This window comes from Crocodylus siamensis, chromosome 4, assembly GCF_052110815.1.
Source record: "Crocodylus siamensis isolate JL-2025a chromosome 4, ASM5211081v1, whole genome shotgun sequence".
Taxonomy (NCBI): domain Eukaryota; kingdom Metazoa; phylum Chordata; order Crocodylia; family Crocodylidae; genus Crocodylus; species Crocodylus siamensis.
The window spans coordinates 176,426,139-176,447,130 of NC_143398.1; the positions used below are offsets into that span (position 1 = coordinate 176,426,139).

General features: G+C 39.6%; 1 protein-coding gene across 5 annotated transcripts in view; it reads right to left on the reverse strand.

The window, feature by feature from the left end:
• Positions 1 to 1,899: 1,899 nt before the first annotated feature.
• IFT54 (intraflagellar transport 54) overlaps positions 1,900 to 20,992 on the reverse strand; it is a 64,971-nt gene continuing 45,878 nt past the window's right edge. For 4 of the 5 annotated variants that reach the window (XM_090044985.1, XM_090044986.1, XM_090044983.1 and 1 more), the window contains 2 exons: positions 4,905 to 5,128; positions 1,900 to 4,217 (listed from right to left, as the gene is read on the reverse strand). In XM_090044985.1, coding sequence (XP_089901111.1) covers positions 4,052 to 4,217; positions 4,905 to 5,128 — 390 coding nt within the window. In that variant the 3' untranslated portion in view covers positions 1,900 to 4,051. Of the gene's footprint in view, positions 4,218 to 4,904; positions 5,129 to 6,035; positions 6,129 to 20,992 lie in introns of those variants that run through there. The other variant, XR_016441995.1, reaches the window with a different exon arrangement.

Genomic DNA, 20,992 nt, shown 5'->3' on the forward strand with positions numbered 1-20,992 from the left:
AGCAGATGTGTCAAATCTACCAATATTAAATGGGCTGGAGGCATCAGTATCTAAGCTGACTGTACAGGGTTGTCAACCCCCCATATGTTTCTTTTAATTGACAATCTGCAAACTTATTACTGAAAACCAAACTTTTTCTTTACTGATGGATGTTTTATATAATGTAAATGCAACTCTTCTGTCAAGCCCTGGACAGCAATGCACTGGACAGCAGTAACAAGGGGTGGGCTCAAATCTAGGGATTTAATACCAACCAAAGTCTTACCTGACCACAGCCAGTTTTACACCAGGTTGCCCCCACCCCAGGAGCTTCCTACTCACCCCACACCCTGATACCCCAGGGCAACATGACCCCCGCTAACCCTGCTCCTCCTGGCCCAGCAAGGACCCCCCCTGCTGCTCTTCCACCCCTGCCCCACCCCATAACACTGCAGCTTTCCTCAGGCTGCACTGCTCCTCAGCCCTGTCCTGCTCAGTGCCTTAGATGCCCTGCAGCCATGCCTACTGTCAAGGTGAGCAGCCAACAAGATGCAGGGGCAAGATAAATTCAAATTTAAGATGAACTTCTAATACTTAGATTCTATGCATGAAAAATTATATAGGGGTCAGCTTAAATTCATCCTCCTCACCAACTGCAGCATGGCAACCAGTGGCAGGCAGCATGGGAAGTGGCTTGATGCCTGCCCCTTGTCACTTACTCCCCCTGCCCCCTCATGCCCGCATCCCCCTTACTTTGCCCCCTGCCACTTGACCCTCTGCCTGTGCCTGCACACTCCTGGCACCTGCACCCCATGGACTTGCAGCCCCTGCTCTCCCACCATTGCTTACCCTCAGTTGTGGCTCCAGCTTCAGCTCAGCTCTGACCCAGAGCATGGAGCACAGGCTGACTCTGAGCCCTGGCCCACAACTCCCCCCCGCACCCCTCCATACAGAAAATACTGCAGTGGTGGCAGCTGCAGCTCCAACCCCAAGCCTGGGTTGGGGCCAGAGCTGGAGTCACAGCAGCCACCTGCCAGCCCCGCACCTTGCACTTGAATCCCTGACAAGGAGCTTTTTTGACCATGCTGAATGGGGAAAAGTCTTGGATTCCACTAAAAATGGTATGCTACATTCAACAATGCTACAGAGATGTCTTAACAGCTTGGACAATCAATGCAAAGAACAGTAGTAGCCCAAATTCCTTCATAGACTGTGTTTGGAAATAAACCTGTTCAATGATGGAATGACAAGAGCATGCTAGGCCCCTCAGCAAGGGAGCCACAATGCTCACTAGCTAGCACAAACTGCTCTGAATTTGGGGAGTTCCTACTAGGCAGTCATGACCTGTGTGTGATGCATGCATCATGAAAGAACTTATCCCCCAATTCTCCTTACCCCTCAAAAAAAAAAAGGAGAAGCAGCTTCTGTACCATTGTGTAAGTAGCCAAATATTGAAGTGTAGCAGAATATGGGACCACAGTTGTAAAGTCATGCACATTCCTTCCTTTCTGGACATTATCAGTGATGCAGGCTTTACTGCATCACCTTTTGTTTTACACAAGCCTGAGTGTTGAAATAAAAAATTAAGGCAATATTTCAAAAGCACAGAGCACTGGGCCATATGCTATAAAGAATACAGATTATAATCCTCTTTTTATTCCTTTAGAATTCCCCTATTTCCTCTACACCTCCACCAAAACCACATATCACAGCCTCCTTCCCATACAGCAACTGAAGCTTAGATGTAACTGAATGCATAGGCAGTAAATTGTTGTTCCCTTTGGTCTAGGAAAATGAGTCAGTCAAGCTCTGCAGGGGCTAAGTAATCAGCCTCTGTAGTTATCCCAACTCCAAAAGAAAGGGAGCTTCAATCTCAACATGACAGCCACAATCAACTGTCAGTAGACCACCAGACCCAGCCGCTATCCAACAATCTGTTTAATAAAAACATTTGCATCTAACATAAAATGTTGTCAAACAAACTTCATTATTAAAGCTTTGGCAGATTTTTGATAAATACGAATCTCTCTGTTATGACTTACTGGTAATGCAGCACAGTGAAGGTATTATCAGACCAACAACAATTCACATTTTTTGCTGCCATATTTTTTTTTCCCCAAAGGGGATTGAAAAAAAAAAAGGATATCACTTTCTTTCCCCGGAAAGATCATTTGACTATTACATATCAGTCTTTAAAATGTGAATTCTACAATCCAAACACTTCATAGAAAAATAGGTGATCATTTTTAATGATTTTTATATAAAAGAAAAATAAGTTTTTGATACAATTTGATATTCTACTTTGTACAATTTTACTCGCATACAATGCATGAGTGCGAGTCCTGCACAAACAGTCCTAGCCATATTTACAAATGATGCAAAGCATACATGCAATCCTGAAGACTGACAGGGAAAGTCTGAAGATAAACCATGTTGCAACCAAACAACTAAGACACTGACCTCCAAGTACCAATCAACATAAGCATCAGAGTTTTAGCATAAACAGATGACTTGGTCCTACTTTCTTTTAGCCCAACTCCATTTTTGGACTCATCATAAGGAAAGACCTGAACTCCAAATCATATGAAGTAGTTTTTCACAGCTTTTTTTCAGAAAAACATTATGGCATCCTAGTTAATGTGATTATCCTGTTTATACCAGTCACTAAAAAAAAAAAAAAAATGTAAATCGTGTAGTATTCCTTAGAAAGAGAATATTCTTTTCAAGCAACTGTACTATGTTAAGATATTACGTCAAAACTCTCATTATAGTGAGGAATCTGTCAATCAAGAGAAAAATGAGTAAAGAATCGAAATAACTTAAAGCTAGAAAGTGCTCACACACAACATTGTTCTATGGACAATTTAGACCGTAGCTAAAGGCATCATTCTAGTCCACAGTTAGCAAAAACAATGCAATGAACTGTTTAAATCCTCAATGCTTTTTTAAAATTTCTGTAGCCTGATATCCATAGTTTGAAAGTGTATAGTAAATCACATTTTGCAGCAGTGAATACAAAAAAAAAGTCAAGCCACAAAATGCCGATTTCTCAACAAAAAAGGCAAAATGGTTTGGTAGTTGTACACAATAAATAATGGGAACATAAAATGTTACTGTAAACAAAAAAAATCTTGAAAAAAATGCCTAAAAGTTTGTACAGCACTAGAAATTTCCATATTTCTGCTGACTTTATTGCAATGATTTATGCAATATTTGAATAGGTTTTTTTCCAATTTATGAATTGGAAGGGCTGGGCCCTTACATACAGTGCACTAGAGAGGTCAGCAGAAAAGCACTGCAGACATCTGTAGTTAACTAAAGATCAGTGGAATTATTAATGTATAAAAACTTATATGACCATGTATTTGGGAGGAAATGGGTGCTTAAATTAATCCTTTTCAAATGAACATTTGCAATAAAAATGGAATTAACACCTGTGCAGATAAAATACTTTTGATCCCTTGCTTGGTGATGCTTGTATGGTTTCTTATATGGTTCCTAATAATATTCCTCGATAGCTATGAAAATATGACATCACCCTTGTGATAACATAAGGAGCTGTAAGTTAAACAAAGCTTTAGCTCTAGATCAATAAGCATTCTTTTACAGATTTCTTTTTAGGACTTGTAAATAGTGGAAGGTATTTCAGACCCATCTGATTTGTAGGGATTTCAGACATTTCTGCAAAAAAAGATAGCTAATAACATTTCTCACAACAGGATATTCCATTCCTGTTCAAAATCACCCAAAATGGATGGAGTCAGGGGGAAACATGAAGGTATAAACTGCAGATATTTATAAAAAGAGGCCATGGAGAGGAAATGTGTTGGAAGTAGAAAGTAACCAAATAACAGCAGCTTCTGTCTAAAGACATATTCAAAATAGGCATGTTGACAGTTCTGTAATATCCAAGTTGTTGTAAGCTTATTACTGATAAAACCAACCTCACAAGTGAGTAGAATGTAAGAATATGAAATTGTACAGTCACTGTTCTTACTATCTTTATTTTTTTCCTTTACTGTCTTTATTTGGTAGAAATATAAACCGGGGCAATGCTTCATTCTTCTCTTCTTCATCTTCTTGACGATAAGTTAATGCTAAGAACCATCTTCTGTATTTTTTCTTCCTTCCTTAAAATGTTAGCCTTCACAGCACAAATCTTGTCTTGCTGGTCCTTAATCAGCTGCTCCAGCTCTGCTAGTTCTGCTTTTAAGGGTTCCACAGCACTGTCAGTGATGCTGAAAAAGACAAAGGCACATTTTGGAAAAAAATAGGCTGTTTTGCATTACCCATGCCTCTGAGACAGATAGTACATGAAGTATTTGGAAATCTCAAAGAATTTCTAAATTGTACCCAACCTCCCCAAAAGAGAGAAAGTCTAGAGTGAGCTACCTAAAGGGAAAATGAACAAAAAAAATACTGCTGAAGATTTAGCCCAATGTTTTACTACATGGCTCACTGGCTAATAATAATTTTGTGGCTCAAACTGCTTTTTGGTTAAGCTTTATTTTCCTTTGTGATTATTTTACCCTCCCAGTACATACTACTCTGTTTGTCTACTTTGCCCACCTCTTCTACTTGGCTGAAATGGTGACTGCAAGCTCTCTGGAACAGAGGCTGCCTTTAGAGTGTATGTGTGCATGTGCACACGCGTGTGCACAGTGTCTAGCACAATGGATCTTATGCATTTCAGATGTTTCTATCTCTGCCACATAACTCATTTCCCATAATGGAAGACCTACAAAGATTAAAACTTGGGTTAAAACCAAAACTTAAGTAAAATTTGTCACAAACTATATTACTTTTTAAACTAAGTTAAATTGGCTCTGCCTGTGGAAATACAGAAACAGCAATCTGGAACAGTCGCCTCAGATAGCTTGAAACCAACTTTATTCCTAAGCACTCCCTTCTCAAATTTGCCCTACTTTTGCTCCTTTTGTAGAGCTTCAGCATGCTGCTTGTTCTCATACTGCCACATTTGCAGCTCATTCTTCATGGCATCCATATCCTCCTGAATGTAGTCCATGATTTTCCCAAGCGGAAGTGCACTCCGACACAAGGTCTGAATAGATCCACGAAACTTCTCTATTTCTTTAGATACTAGGTCCTTCTCTTTTCTCCTGGCTGCTTCTGACAGAAATGGCTTCTCCTAATTTAATTGTTTTAAAACAAAAAGGAAGGCATGAAGTCAAGAAAAGTGCTGAACATTTAGTAGCAACTAAAAAGATGGCTTTATAATGCCCAATGATGTTTTTAAAGAAGTTGCTTCTGGCAGGCTGGAATGAAGCCAAAGCAGTACTGTAAAGCAGCAAGCATATTCTCTAGCACCAACATTACATTCATTCAGCCTTAGTTATAAATATTTGTAGATGTAAAGACAGCGTCCTTGCTGCCTAAAGCAATACAGAATTGCTCATAACCAATCCAAGCACCAAAGACTATTTTCCTTATTGCTCTGTTTCAATGAAGCTACCTTCTTTGCAGCATCCTCATTCCTGGCTCTGCTTCCTAAGATCAAAAGGGTTTTGCTTTTTTACACTGTTTGAGGGCAGCGATAATAGGGCAAGTGCAAACCAAGCACCCTATTGCCCACAACACACTGGCCTCCACTGCAGAGTATAGCCATTACCCACACATTCCTATTTGTTTGCTTGAATATATGGGAGCTGATTGTCCAAGAAATAAAAGCCCATTCAAAAGGATCAATTGAACATCAATAGGATGCAGAGTGACAGGAACAGCTGCAGACGTAGTCAAAGCACTAGTGGAAAGTAGGTAAAATACAGCCAAAAAAAAAAAAGAGAGAAATCTGGATCAGATACAGATGTAGGAACAGCTGAAGCAGAAACCTATGGACATGCAGAAAACTATGTTTTTGAGTAGACTTGCTCTGTTCTGGGATTACTACCTGTTTGCTCCACGCTTGCCCCCTACCCTTTTCTCCCTTACTCTATCCTTCTCACCCCTTTCCTTTTCTTTTCATTTACTTGATCCCTTCTTAACTACCCAATACTTATCCCCCTTCCCTCCCACAGAAAGTGGAGCATGAAACTTACTGTTATGTAGTTCAATCTGTGTTACAAAACTTCTCCCATCCTGGGTCTCTTTCAAGTACTTTGTGACAAGGATGGCGTTGCACTGTACTGTGCCTGGCATAAGGAGACATGATTTGTTTGGCACTTAGGTACTACTATAATGATGGTGATGATGATGATGATGATCACCATCATTATAATCCTGAAAAAGTAACTGCCAAGCTCTGAAGGAAGGTGAATGATATTTTTTTAAGATGGTACTTGTGAAGAAGAAGTACCACAGATAGTGATGCTGGCTACAGCACAATATACGTGCATCATAAAGTGCATATAATATTATCTTTCTTCTTCTAGTGCTAACTTCTGTCCTTTTACAAATCTATTTAAAGTTGGCTGGCAATCTGAAAAATGACAAACAGTGAAGATATTTTTCAAAGACTTAACAAACTGAGAAGCTCTTCAACATATAGTGGGAGAAAACTGTACAGTATGAGCCAATCTTCCCCCAGGCCACAGCCCTATCAACCAAACTCAAAAGGAAAATGCAAACAGTAAGTGGATTCCTTACAAAGGTGATACTTCACTGACTTCAGAGAGGGCAGGGATCTGAAGAATTTGCAGCAACCTCTTAAATAGCTGGTTATTTCTGAGTATTTGAGTGTTTGGCATTCCTACTGAACAGAAGACATTAGTCCAGGTGATTTTAATGTGGTGCTTGTTCCTGGCCCTACTAGCATCTCTCAATATCATCTGATATGGACAGATTCTGTAAGAACTGAGGAAAAGAAGGATTCCTAGAGGAATGACAAAATTCTTATCCAGGCAGAAAAGTAATTGACATAAAAGAGCTTATCAGCTCACATCTCATTCTTGTCCAGAAAGCAGTTCCTCCACTGCCTGATCTTTACCCCATCCCCACTAAAGCTGCTGGGATGGTCCTTCATGATAAAACCTAGCACTTGAGACCCAATAATTAAATATGCTGGTGGAAAGAATGAATTGCCTAAATATCATGCCTGTTGAAACTGGCAGGAGAGTGATGACGGAGGAGATCTGGCATTTATAAGTAACTATACAGGAAGTTAGAAGGTTCAGATGGATTGGCATAGGCAACATGAAGCTAATGCAGCAGGTTGCACTTGTTTCTGTTTTGTAAAGGTACAAGTAACAGTGCAGGTACCCAGGTCCAAATGATATTCAGCAGGAGATGGGCATATAACTGTCATTTCTGTCTGATATTCTCCCTACTGGATATTTGAAATCTAAGTGATCTTGTTACAGCAAATCTGAAGGAGTCAAGATTTAAAAAATAAATAAATAAAAGGATAATAGGCGTGGTTTTTAAAACATCTTCACAGTGTCAGACACATCTAAAGTAGAATCAGGGTAAACAATACATCTCAAAGAACTACTGTTGCTCTAGGGTAACCATTCTTTTTTCCAGGAATTTAGGAGACAGGAATCCAACTGGCATTTAATGCAAGCTGGATACCTGAGTCCCACCTGCTCAAAATGGGATTCTCTTTGAATAGTAGTGTCCATCTGCCCTCTTCAGGCTATCACAATGACTGTAGCCACACATGAAAAGAACAGGATACCCTCAAACAGGACTCAGTTCCTTCCCTAATAAGAATCCCTTATCAGCAGAACTCCATATTAGAAAGGAAGTGGTCATGGAATCTACATAAACCAAAATAAGCAACTATGATCTCTTCTTTGAGCAACAGTCCACAAAGATTACATTCTACATAGGTGACATTTAGTTACAGCAAAGCCTGGAGATCAGAAATGGTTTCCTAGTCAAAGAGGGACTGCAGGACAGTTGTAACTGAAACCTGGCACCAAATCGAAAAACTTGCATCAAAGAACAACAGAAATAAAATGTGTGACTAGTGCTGTACAAGGAACTGTGCACGTTTCTAATATTGATATATTACTCAAAGCAGCAAAAGAGACTGCTTGTATCTCGGTTGAGAGGATTACAGAACAACCCAGATAATCCTTCCTGGTAACATGGGCAACTACTGGATGGCTGGCTACAGGGCATCGGTTAACCCTTTCTGCTAATGCCACAAACTTGAAGAGGATCTGTCCAAATAAAAATGAAAAGCCCTAACCCAATTTTGGGTATGCAATTTTGAATTACTTGGGGTAGAATGAGGATTTGGAGGAAATGAAGTAGAAGCTGGGCTAATTAATTGAAGTGGGAATCAGAAATTATTTTGGGAAGGACCTTGGGATGAAGCCAAGTATGTCTCTGTTCTTAAGGAACACAGTAGGTAGAGGACCTGAATTTCACCCAACCTTCCAGTAGAGGTAACAACCATCACACAGGTGACAAAAGACAGCAAGCTGCTATGGAAAGAAAAGGGGTCCCATAAATCCAGTGATGGCACCTCAGGCAGTGGGTTCAGGCAGACTGGTTCACAGCAAGTAACCAGTCTGGTACTGGCAGTACTGAAGCAGTCAAAAGCAGAGGTTTCTGCTGAATACATGCAAAGAGAAAACATTTTATGTTAGTCATATGTTAGCCTGGTGGAAGACTTTTTTTTTATGCAGGAGAATGGTTTGCACTTCACATAAGCAGTTACTTTAAACAAAAGCATCCAGTCAGGATTCAGGACATCAGGTCGCTCAATATTGGGTCTGGGTACAAGTTCCAGCCTTGGCTCTGGCAAAACTATCAGAAAGAAATAGTAAAGCATGGAAGAACTTCTACTGTGGTCTGGAGAAGAAAAACAGCAAACCTCTTCTAAACATGGTGGGGTCTGGATCCACAGTAACTGATGTATTAGTACTGTTGAAGTTGAAAAACTAGGGTTTATAGATTGTCTCTGTCACACGCTCCGAAACAGAGGCTGGTACCAAAACCAGACAGATCAGGTGACACAAGAAGAGTTTTGGAATGAGAATTCCAGTGCAACCACTGCTACAATGCCCTTTGAAACTGCAAAGGGCACACTGATGCTGAGAAAGAGACAACTGGTAACTAAAAGTTTGAGTGCCAAAATCTGTGCCAGTGAATACAATGTCATCACTGAAGTCTAAAGTAATTTTCAATGTCCATTTGGATACTGGTACTACTTACCAGTATGAGACTTAGAACTATTACAGTTGGAGAACAAAGCCCAAGAAAGAATCCTAAATCTCTTACCTGAGATTATATAAAAGTGACCTGCACCTTGAATTGCCAAAGGAACTGGGTCCCTTCCTATCCTCTCTAAAATAACTGCTGGTGCAGAAGAAGTGTCCGCAGAGAGGCAGCTCAGGAGCTAGATACTGATCCACCGCTTGGTTGCACTAAACCAGGGTAAGAGTGATCTGGTTCTGGTTTGTCTGATCTGCCAGTAGGAGACTGCACACACTTCGAGCAAGAGCAGTTTAAAATATTGTTTCTCGGTTTCTAGGGTTCTTTTGTTGAATGAATGATGCACACAGAGGTGCTCCTTTATGACCTCCCAAAACAAGCAAAAACAATGGCAGCAGACTATTGTTTGTGGGTAAGATGGGCAATGACCTGGAATCTCCCACTGCAGAAGATGTAGTCCCTCGTGTGCAGGAGGAACTATAGAAAGAAAAACTATCTAGAGATAGAAAAAGTTGCTTAAAGTCAAAAATCAAAGTTTCTAATACTAATTTACTCCATGGAAAATTAAGGTAAACTGTGTCAAACAGTCACAGAACATGGGTGCTACTGGTGTTCCACCTTGCAGACTCGGAACATGAGGCCAAATTGAATGGTGGTCAAGTTTATCCTACCTCTTATAGCCTATGATACAGTGGCCACAAGGGAAGGCAAGCTGGGAGTATGACTTCAGACACTGCTATTCAAAAATCATTTCACCTCATGCACATGCAACACCATGCACACCTAATCACTCAGAAAAGAAGCCCAACAGACTGCATTTAGCTTAGACAGGCAAATATGTGCCGAAAGTCACTAAATCAAAAAGACCCATCTGACCTTAGCTGACACATCGTTAACATGGTTATAATAAACCTGTTCCAATGGAGCTTTCCTACATGTCCAGTCCCTCCCGCCGATTCATCTTTCTTTCTATATAAACAAGGTCAACAGCCAAAGGGCTTGGGTTCTAACACTGAATTCTTCTTTAGTTAAAATGTTTGTGCATTGTGAAAGTATATTTAAATTCATTTTAGTTCTTTAATGTACACAGGAAACTAGAAAGGTATTTAACATCCTAGCCATGGGATCAATCAATTACTAAACACAGTTCCTACAGTCTATGTAAATACAGAGGTGGCAGTCTGTGCGTGTCTCATGGGGACACAATCTCCCATACTGTCCCCTACTGCCCTCCTACTTGATTGGCCTTTCTTCCTATGCAAGCTGTGGATTGTTTGTTCAGCTGTGTTTGGAGGCAGCAGGGACTACTGCCAAAAACATTTCAGCAGCCTTTGGCTTACTGATGAACTCAGATATATATTTTAGAAAAATACTTCTAAGATTTTAAGACTAAGATTTACTTACTTCTGATGCTTGTATTTTACCACACACACTGTGAATGAAAACTGTGGGACTTTTGACTTTATTGTGATTTTATAACTTTAAATTTGTTTAATTAAGAATCCGGTTGAGGCAATGAATACCACTGAACTTGTGACCTTTGCTTCCTAAGTCACTGGAGTGCTACAGGAGTGATGGCTAAATGGTTAAAAATAATACCCGTTTTAATTCCTTTTAATTTGGCTAGTACTTCTCCCTCAGGAGCAGGTGTTTCATTACATACCCTACAACCTTTTAAGGATACCCAGGTACTTTTTTCCAACAGCCAGTTTGTTCACTCTCATTAGTACTGCAAAGTTGATAGTCATGCTTTCTTAACCAGTTTTGTCCTTTGTGATCACTGAGCTTTTTAGGGGGAATGTTCAAAGAGAGATTTCATAATGCTTCACTATGTTGGTGATCCCCATGGGAAGTTGAATAAATGATTTTGTCAGAGTTAATTCCGTTTAGTCTTGCAATCAATAAGGAAGAAGGGTTTTGGCCTCAGCAACAGAAGGCAGGCAACCTGGACATGACAAAGAGTCTTGCACTCTACCTACCTACGTGGGCTTACCACATTTGAATTGTAATACAGTACACATGGAATTTCCCCAAGGATCTTAACATCCCTGGAATGAAGGGACAGTGGGTTTCCTCCCTATGACATGCTTTATTGAACCTCCTGGGGACAATATTATATGAACACTATTGTCATGAAATCTCTGAGTTTTCTTATTTTTAATTTTTACAAGGTAGCAGTCAAGACCATTTTTCTCCTGTAACAATAAATTATCACCTAGAAGTTAGAGCAGCCACACCACTGGACATCAGCAGCAGGGGAACAAAAGCTCTCAAAAATCCACCTAGATAAGTAAAACTGCTCCATTTAAATACACTGGTAAATAGATCAGTCAATAAAGTGAGATCTTATACACTAAAACACAGCTTTTTGAAAACCTGAAAGTGAAATAAGACAGTGAAGGAAGACCTCTTCTTATATAGGTACATTAGCAGAGAAAAGATAAGAATAACCCTCTAAGTTTCGTGTACTAACAATACACCATTAGCTGTACAATGCAATTTTAAATAGGACATTTAAGGTTAACTGACCTTCCAATTGACCCACACTTTCATTTTCCTTTCCTTTTTTTTCCCTTTTTTAAAAAAAAATACCATGTTCAGTATCAAAGTCCATGGAACGCTATAATGATTTAGACCATCTTTAAAAATAGCAAACAATCAATATCTCAGTAGTCGTGCACTATACTAGTGATTCCCAACTCAGACTGGTCCAGCTGCAGTAGAATTCATGTTTCCTTCTTTTGTTTTAGCACCTCTATTATGAGATGTCACTGCATCATGTTATCATGAGCTGTAGACTGCTGGGTTTTTGACAGACAACTGTTACTGTAAAAAGCAAAAGGAAGGCTGCCTACTGAATAAAACTAATTTACAAAACACATTGCTATTTCTGATGTAATAGGTACAATTCAGGTAAAAATTTGCTTGGGTCTTTCTTATAAATCATTACAAAGCCACATGGGTGGTAAAATACTAAATGCCATCTCTGTTCATTTTACACAAATATGTAACAGCATATATATTCCATTTTAAGGAAAATTCCAGAATCAGAATTGTTCCAGTCAATGTTGGCCATATACCTCTACCAACCCACATTCACAGAAGTCCAAGAATTATGAATTATCCTTATGTAAAAATATATATGTCACATCTATATACCCAATGTGCTTTCCTTTTCTTCATGTTTTTCATTAGGCATCAAGATAAATCTTTATTTTGGATGCCTGGGATCAAGGTCTGCCTTTTCATTAACGTCAATCAGAACAGAATGCAATATGGAATTGGATTCAGGGGTTTGACAAATCAGAAGTAGAAGCTTTGTTTCTCTATCGGTAAGGAGAAAAAGATCAAAGGTACTAGGAATAACAGGGTTTACTTGTCTCCAACTCATCAATGATAAATTAATAAGCTTTATGAGTGCACAGCTCTGCAAATGGCTTATTCACAAAGCATCCATTTCCAATGGCCATGTTGTTAAACAAATCTGAAATTCCTGACAGCTAAAAAGTTAGGAAAGATGCACTGAAATTTTCCTTTGCTTGTTAAGTTTATTTCTAGTCAAATGCTGACTAGTTATTTTTAGGTACAGAACTTTTTGCTTTAAATTTAATGACTCTTAAACAAGGATCAAAGAAAAACACATGCACACAGAAACATGTTACTATAAAAAAGTGAAATGAGGACTGGAATTCAGGATGTCAACAGTGGATGCCCAGGTACACACTGAGGGGCAAATGTCACAAGTTAACTTTCATTCACTGTAGTTAGAACATGCATGTGGGCAGTTGCCAGAAGTATCTAACACACTGTAAGTCTCCACCCTTTTTACCTAGTAGTAACTTGTTCATGCATCCATGCACTAAGGAATGAATGATTTCTGAAGTCCCTTTCAATATTGCAGTATGGCTTCTTTTACATTCATAAAAGGACCATTATACTTTTACTGAATCCAACCATTTTAATACATGGAATAAAAGAAATCTCATTTTGGGACAAGCGTTTTTGATCCACTTGATGCAAAAACAAGGGGTTTTTTTTACTGTATAAAATATTTTTTCATCATAAATATGGTCTGCTTTCCTGGTTTTTATAGCATCTACATTTCAAGTGGATTGCAATTATCCACTAGGGATCACTACAAGAAAACTTTTCACAGAAATGAGAGGAAAATAGTATATGTTAAATCATATCTCAAAGAATAGGATGCTTTCTCTGCTCATAACAGGTATCAAGTTGAGCAGGAAGCCAAGAAGCTAGCAATACAATGTTCTCTGCCACGTAAACTATGAAAGTTAATTTTGCTATCTTCTGAACTGGAACCCACAAAGAAAAAAAAAATTTCCAAAAAGAGCAGGGATATTTCTTAAACCAAAAAATAAAAGAAACCCTCACATTAACATCTGCAAAGTTTATAGTAGTATATAGTACATTTTGTACACTTTGCAAAGTTTATACAGAAAAATAATTTTTTTGAAAAACATGACAATAGCTCCCAAGCTCAATTGCACTGTGTTAATCTTAATATGTAGGATCTATGGTTCTAAATTTCTAGAAAAGCTGGCATCAAATTTGAAACACTTTCCACAATATTCAGCCAGGGTTTAAGTAAAATCTTAAGACTTGAACCTCCAAACGTACCCATAAACAATTCTAAAGGTAACTAACTATATGAATAAAATGTGTAAAATTGAAGTGGAAAATATAAATCAGCACTAATTTGCAAATTGTGTAGTAGTTTTAGATAACACCTTCTGCATAATACCTCTATGATTTAGCTTTTCATCTCCACACACTACTGAAATTTGATCTATACTTTCATTACCCTGAATCTTAGATACTGCAGCCTCTTCCTGTTTGGGATGCCCACATTTCCCTGTTTATAGCTATTCAAAACAATACTGCAAAAAAATCAACTCCCTGGCTTGCCACTTGTGCCAAGAGAAACGCCCTTCTCCAGGCATGGAAAGAGAGCGAGCATACACCATTTAAGAGATTTCTGGTGGAAGAAATCTGGCTTTTCCTCACCGAAGTTAGAGAGATTTCCTATAGAAGATCTGAACCCTGCAGAGAAAATTTTCCCTCTTCTTGCCAATCAGCAACCACATCTGGGCTGCACACATGGTGATTTAAAAGCTAGGGGCTGCCCACTGAGAACATGCCCCCTTCCCAAGCAGGGCAGAGGACAGGCTGCCAATTAACATGCTCTCTTAAGGGCACAGGTGGCCCACGGAGCAGCCTTCTAATGCCCCTTGGCCAGAAAGCTCATTTGCACAGCTCTCCAGCCAGAGGGTTAAAAGACATGTATGCTTCAACTCCTGGGCTATTTTTCTAGCAAAAGAAATTCTCTGAAATTCTTACTGCTAGAAATGAACACTTGTCTGTGGCCTGACTTTATTTCCCTTCTCTTTGCATCCATTCCCTAACTATCCCTTTTCTATTGCAACACAAATTATTTCTCTTTACACTCAAACCCCCTCAGGGCTTAGCTCATCTTACTTACTTATCACATATAGCCTCACCTGTGTCAGTGAAACAAGCTTTCCATAAGCAGAATGTTCTTACATGGGACCCCCATACTTTCTTTCAAGACACCCTTTTCCTCTTCCAAATAAATCTTAAAACCCATTCCTGCCAAGGTGCCTAAAAAAGCTAGGCAGCTGATGTTCTGTGTACCCTTCTGGGTATCCAAATATAATGGTTTCATGTTACCTTGTACCCACCCTATACACCTGGTGTATCTACCTGTTGTATCATGTATAAGCTATATATACATGTTGTATAAACTATAATGTATAAGCTTTTCAAAACAGATTACCATTTTTATTTGAGTGACGACCATTTGTGTGCTCAATTGTGAACACACACACACAAGCTAGGATTTGTGATTGAGGCCTTTAGGTACTATTTCAACACAAGCAGTCAATATTATATATAAAAACCTTGTTTCCACGTCCAAAACATGCAATGCTTATTTAGTGATTACATGGTATTTTTAAGAGATGTGGTGACAGTGACTTGAAACTAGGAAAACCAGCAAGACAGACTCGAGTCTGTTCCATTAACTTGATTTTTTCATCCAGTGATATCATAACAAGAAGTTAGTCAGCCACATGCAGGCTGTTACATTCAGAAATGGATCCGTTATGCTTGTATCAAAAGCATGTCACCAGATTTTCTGGAGCTTTATAAATTAACTAGTATCTGAGCATCACTATGACACATTTTATCTTCAGTATAGCCAGAGGGTAGATGCATTCTAACAGTTAAACCCCATCATAAGCATTCTTTTAGGCTACAGATAAGTTTGAGCTTCCAAGGAGCAGCCTGCATCACAACGCTTGTTCTGAAGGATATTTAAACATACACAGCTAACCTAACTTGACAGGTTACTAAATGCATGTGCATTCACTGCATCGTGCATGCGGGTGACGAACTAATGCAAAAATCTAAATTTTTCTGAGGAACTTCAAGACTAAATCAATATATAGATAAATCAATATATCTATATATCTCAATCTATCTTTCTAGCTAGCTAGCTATATCTAGATAGATATAGATATTTTAAGTGTTAAGTTTTTTTATGTTTGTGGTGAAAGGTATTATTATCTAAATGATTAAACCAATGTCATTTGTTCCTAGCAAAAACCTCAATAAACTGCCTTTAAAAATAGAACAAAACAAAGAAAAGAGCTGCAAACCCTCTTGGTACTGTAAAGATGGGAATACTGTGATGACACTTGCTGGAAACATAATTTAATAGCCTGCCTACATTTTTCACATATCAAATAAATGGAGTGGAATACAAAATATAACATCTGTTTCTTTCTCTGTTTAACATGGGGTCAGATTTTAACCAAATAAATTTAGGAAGTCTTTTTAGGAATTTGTTAGACTGAATGCGCCTAATCAAGAGCAAAAATCTTGTGTATTTTCAGTGTGACCTTTTTGTTTGACCCAAAAATTCTGTATATTATTCTGTATATATTATTTTAAGTTAGTTTCACCATGCAGACTTTGCAAATGTAGATATAGGCTTTTACTCTAATATTAATGTTTCAAGAAAGTATAACTTTTTTTTGGTGATGTGCATTTAAAGTACTTCAGATGAAAGCTTGCAACGAATAAATTTAATGTTAAATTGTAATTAGCAGTTAAAAGTAAAGGTGTATAAAAACCTCTAGTCAAAACATGATAAACTATACAGTTCAACAGTGTTAACTAGCCACTTCTTTACAACATACTGGGCCCGTCTACATGAGATGCTTAACTTTGCATTAGCATAGTTTAATGTGAAATAAGCATGTGCACATGCTTACTTTGCAGTAAGCCTCCCTAATACCGAGTAAATTTGCCACGTGCAAAATGCAAGTAGCAAATTTACTTGTTATTAGTAACTGTGACGTAGGACTCCTGTAGACTCCTGACTGGGAGCAAAATCTGCTCCTGATCAGCCATCCACCAGGGGGCAGGAGAGCTCCCTGCCTGGCTCCGCCACACAAGCCCAGGCAGGGACTAAGTCCCCTTGCCCTGGCAGCAGGGAGCTCCAAGCCTGCTCCCAGATCACAGTCAGGGCTGGGAGACCTTTATCTCCCAGCCTGAGCTTGGGCTGGGAGATCCTTTATCCCAGGAGCTGGGCAGGGGACAAGTTGTCCAGACCCTGCCCTGCGTGCCCAGGTGGGGACAATGTCATCCTGCCCCAGCAGCAGAGAGCTTCCACACCCCACTCCCCTAATCACGATTGTGGAGCAGGGGCTGGGAACAAGCTCCTTAGCCCCAACTCTGGGATCACAATTGCAATTGTGGAGCAAGAGCTCGGAGCTCCCTGTATGGGGACAGTTCCCCACCTGGCTTGAAGGTGGCTGCGACCTGCCCCTGACCAGGACAGTTCCCAGCTAGCTGCCTCACTGGCAGATGGGGGCTGGGACCTGCCCCTCCCCAGCAGCTCTTTCCAAGCCCTGTGCCCCTGATCAGGGAGTCAAGGCAAGGAGCTTCCTTCTTCCAGGACAGGAGGACATTGTCCCTGCCCCAGCAGCAAGCAGCCCTCTGGGGCCAGGAGACAGCTGTCTCCTGACCAGTGCTCCTTTCCAGACTCCGGGGTAGCACCAAGGGGGAGTCTGGAGCTCCTCCTAGTGGCAGCAGGTGCCCATTGCAGGGAACTGAGAGCAAATTTACTCCATAGTCCTCACATGTGTACACACCTACCCAAAAAACCTGACTGCACAGTAAATCTAGGCTGGAGTAAATGTGTGTGTAAACACGCTCACTCATTAGCTGATATTTTCAATCAAACACAATCATCAATAGTAAGAATACTATCCACAAGATATTGCTTGAATAGGCAAAGAATTTTCCCAATCTTGGTTAAGTAATAGATTAGCAGAAAAACAAACTAGATTTTAAAGCATAAATGAATTAAAAGTTTAAATAGGTTTAACATTTTTCACCAGCATGGATAGTTCTGTCACAATCAGAGAAATATTTCCCCAAGTTTCAGTGATAAAAAACATTATTTTGCCAAACACTATAAAGCACCTAAGCAGATTATTAGTGTCCTTTTTTTTTTGGCTAAAGTGACCAATAAAAATTGCATTTTACAATCTGATTTATAAAAACTCTTGCATACTACTGCACAATGTACAAATAGTTCTTCTGAATTGTTTAGTGGAAAACACATTAAATAATTCATCTGACAATTGGGGAAAAATGGCCAAAATTCAGTCTGATGTTGCTTCCCAAAAGATTTCAGATTTAAACACAGCACAAAGTCCATTTGTCTGAAACCATTTGTCTAAAATCAAACATCTAAGCTAGTGTGCTGGCTGTCATCGTAGCCTTCAATGCAGTGAGACACACGATGCTGCTTATCCTGTCTACAGGACTTGGCAGAAATATTTTTTCTTTCTCTTCTGAGAGATTGCGTAGAGTAGTGATAGTCCCCAACCTTTCTTCAAAGGATTGTGATTTCTTCAAAGGATCGTGGATTGCAATCTCACAGAAATAAATCCCACTTTTCTTACTCAAGATCTGTGCAAGGTCACTTAGAGATGAGACACCATTCATTTTAATATAACCAAAATATGCCAAACACCTACTGTGTTACTTTTTGCATATGAAGAAACAACAGAGCTTGAGCGAAAAAATTACTTAATACTATTTCTTTTTTGCATCATACACTTAGCATCCTGGCTCGACTTGAAATAACACGTTTCCAAAATGTAGTGCCCAGTCCGGCTGCTTTTTTGTGAATTTCATTGCTCAAGTAATTGTCAACGGTACCAAACATCTGATTTGCCTTTCAATCATTTCTTCCTCACTTTTGAAAAAATATGGCTTCCTTCTCTGGATCATAAATACTTCTTTTATTTAATATGAAAAGCAATGGTGACAAAAAAAATCTTGTGCAATAACTCACAGTCATTTAGTTTTGATGTAATATATTATACCAGCAAAACACAAAAAACCAAAACAAACAAACAAAAAACATATAAAACCCCCACAAACCAAAAACCCAATGGATTTTACAGCTACATGGAAAGGGCAGCATGAAAATCAAATAAATAAATATATACAAGATTCTGCTTTATGGATCATAAAATTCAACAATTTTTCTATACAAATATAGTTGAAGCAGCACCTATAGTAGAGCCAATCTGATAAGAACTTTAGAAAGAGCAATAAAAACAAGGACTGAATGGACCATATTAAAAAATAAAAATACAGTATATAGTTACACTATTAACTCTAAATACATAGAACTGCTTCTATGCATTTGAAAAAGTTAAATGCCAAGAAGGAAGCAAATTTATTTAGTATAATTATGGGGATTTAATTGGGAGAAATGAAACAGAAGAAAATTTAGCCTGAGTCCCGAAATAAGTTCCTGAATGTGGACCCTATTAGGTTTTGTAAACTTTCCCAAATGAAACTGAACAAGTCCCAGTGCTTGCACCAACAAGATACTGAATAATACACTCCAACAAACAACCCTGCACTGGGAGACAAACCAACTAAGTGATCGAATAGCAACTATCCAAAATTGTTTTTCTCAGGTTCAATGATTAAACAGCACCATCTAGTTACAGAGCTAGGAATAGTAGCATCTGGACAGCAAAAAGAACTAGCATAATTTTTGGTGTGTGCTGCTTGCAATTAATTCTGTAGACACTGCGTGCCACGATATCACTCATTTAGCCTTACCATTGTCTAAACACTGATGGACCTCTAATTCAAGTAGACTGATATTCAATTGAGATCTCTTAGTTAAAAGGCACTGATACTATTTCACTACAACTGTTTTATTACAAGAGACATTACCATAGAAGTTTTATTTGTAGTTCAGAATGTTTTAAAGTAAAATAAAGATGATGGACACAATAAAATCCACTTAGAAAACATTATCATTTTGGAAATTATATAGTCTTTCTGTTTTGAAGATGCATTCATTATACTATGTAACCAATTTAAATTGTGGCTACTTTTCCCCTAGGCAAGGGAAGGGAGGAGTTGGAGATAGCAATAAGTATCAGGTAGAAAAAAGATGGTCCTCCCTCTGACTAACTGCATTACTGTGAAGGTTCTCCTATCCTGGGAAAGAACACAAACACAAGGGTCTGTGTTAGGCTAATTCACTGGCTCTAGAAAGCAGGGCAAGTGGTGATGGACACGTTTAAGAAAAAGAAATAACATCCCAGTCTTAATATAGACCACCCCAAGATTGTAATCCCATGATCTAGGAGTTAACACTAGGTCATTTTTGGCATAGTAATTAAAAGGACACTAAATCTTACTAGCTGTACATAAGATTAGTATTTCAGGTCATTCACTGCCCTATTTTTCATTCACTTGGAGACATTCAAGCTTTCCAAGGGGTTTGACTCCTTACCTACTGATATGCCAACAGCTGTCCTATCACAACAACATTTAAGAAGTGATCTGTGTTATTAAAAGGGTCAAAAATCTTTCAAGGGAATTGTTCATGTCATAGTTTCATAGTTTCATAGTAGCTAGAGTCGGAAGGGACCTAGGTAGATCATCCAGTCCGACCCCCTGCCTTAGCAGGAAAGAGCACCGGAGTCAGATGACCCCGGCAAGGTGCTCATCTAACTTCCTTTTAAAAATCCCCAGGCTAGGAGCCTGCACCACTTCCCCTGGAAGCTGGTTCCAGGCCCTAGCCGCCCTGACTGTGAAGTAGCGCCTCCTAATATCTAATCTAAACTTACCCTCCGCCAGTTTGTGACCGTTATTCCTGGTCACTCCTGGCAGCGCACGGGGGAACAGGGACTCCCCCAATACCTGCTGATCCCCCCTGACCAGTTTGTAGCAGGCCACAAGGTCCCCCCTTAACCTTCTCTTGTGGAGGCTAAACAGGTTCAGGTCCCGTAGCCTCTCCTCATAAGGCCTGCCCTGCTGACCCCTGATCATACGAGTGGCCCTCCTCTGAACTCTTTCCATATTGTCCACGTCCCTCTTGAAGTGTGGCGCCCAGAACTGGACGCAGTACTCCAGCTGCGGCCTGACCAGTGCCGCATAGAGGGGGAGGATCACCTCCCTGGACCTGCTCGAGATGCATCTGTGGATGCATGACAGGGTACGATTGGCCTTCTTGACTGCCTCCCCACACTGCCGGCCCATGTTCATCGTGGAGTCAATGACGACTCCAAGATCCTTTTCCGTCTCCGTGCTGGCAAGAGGGGAGTTCCCCAACCTGTAAGTGTGGTGCCGGTTCTTCCTCCCCATGTGCAACACCTTGCACTTATCAGTGTTAAACCCCATCCTATTCTCATCCGCCCACCGTTGCAACCTGTCAAGGTCAGCTTGTAGCCTATTGCACCCTTCTAGTGCGCCCACATCCCCCCACATCTTAGTGTCATCAGCATACAAAATTTTAGTG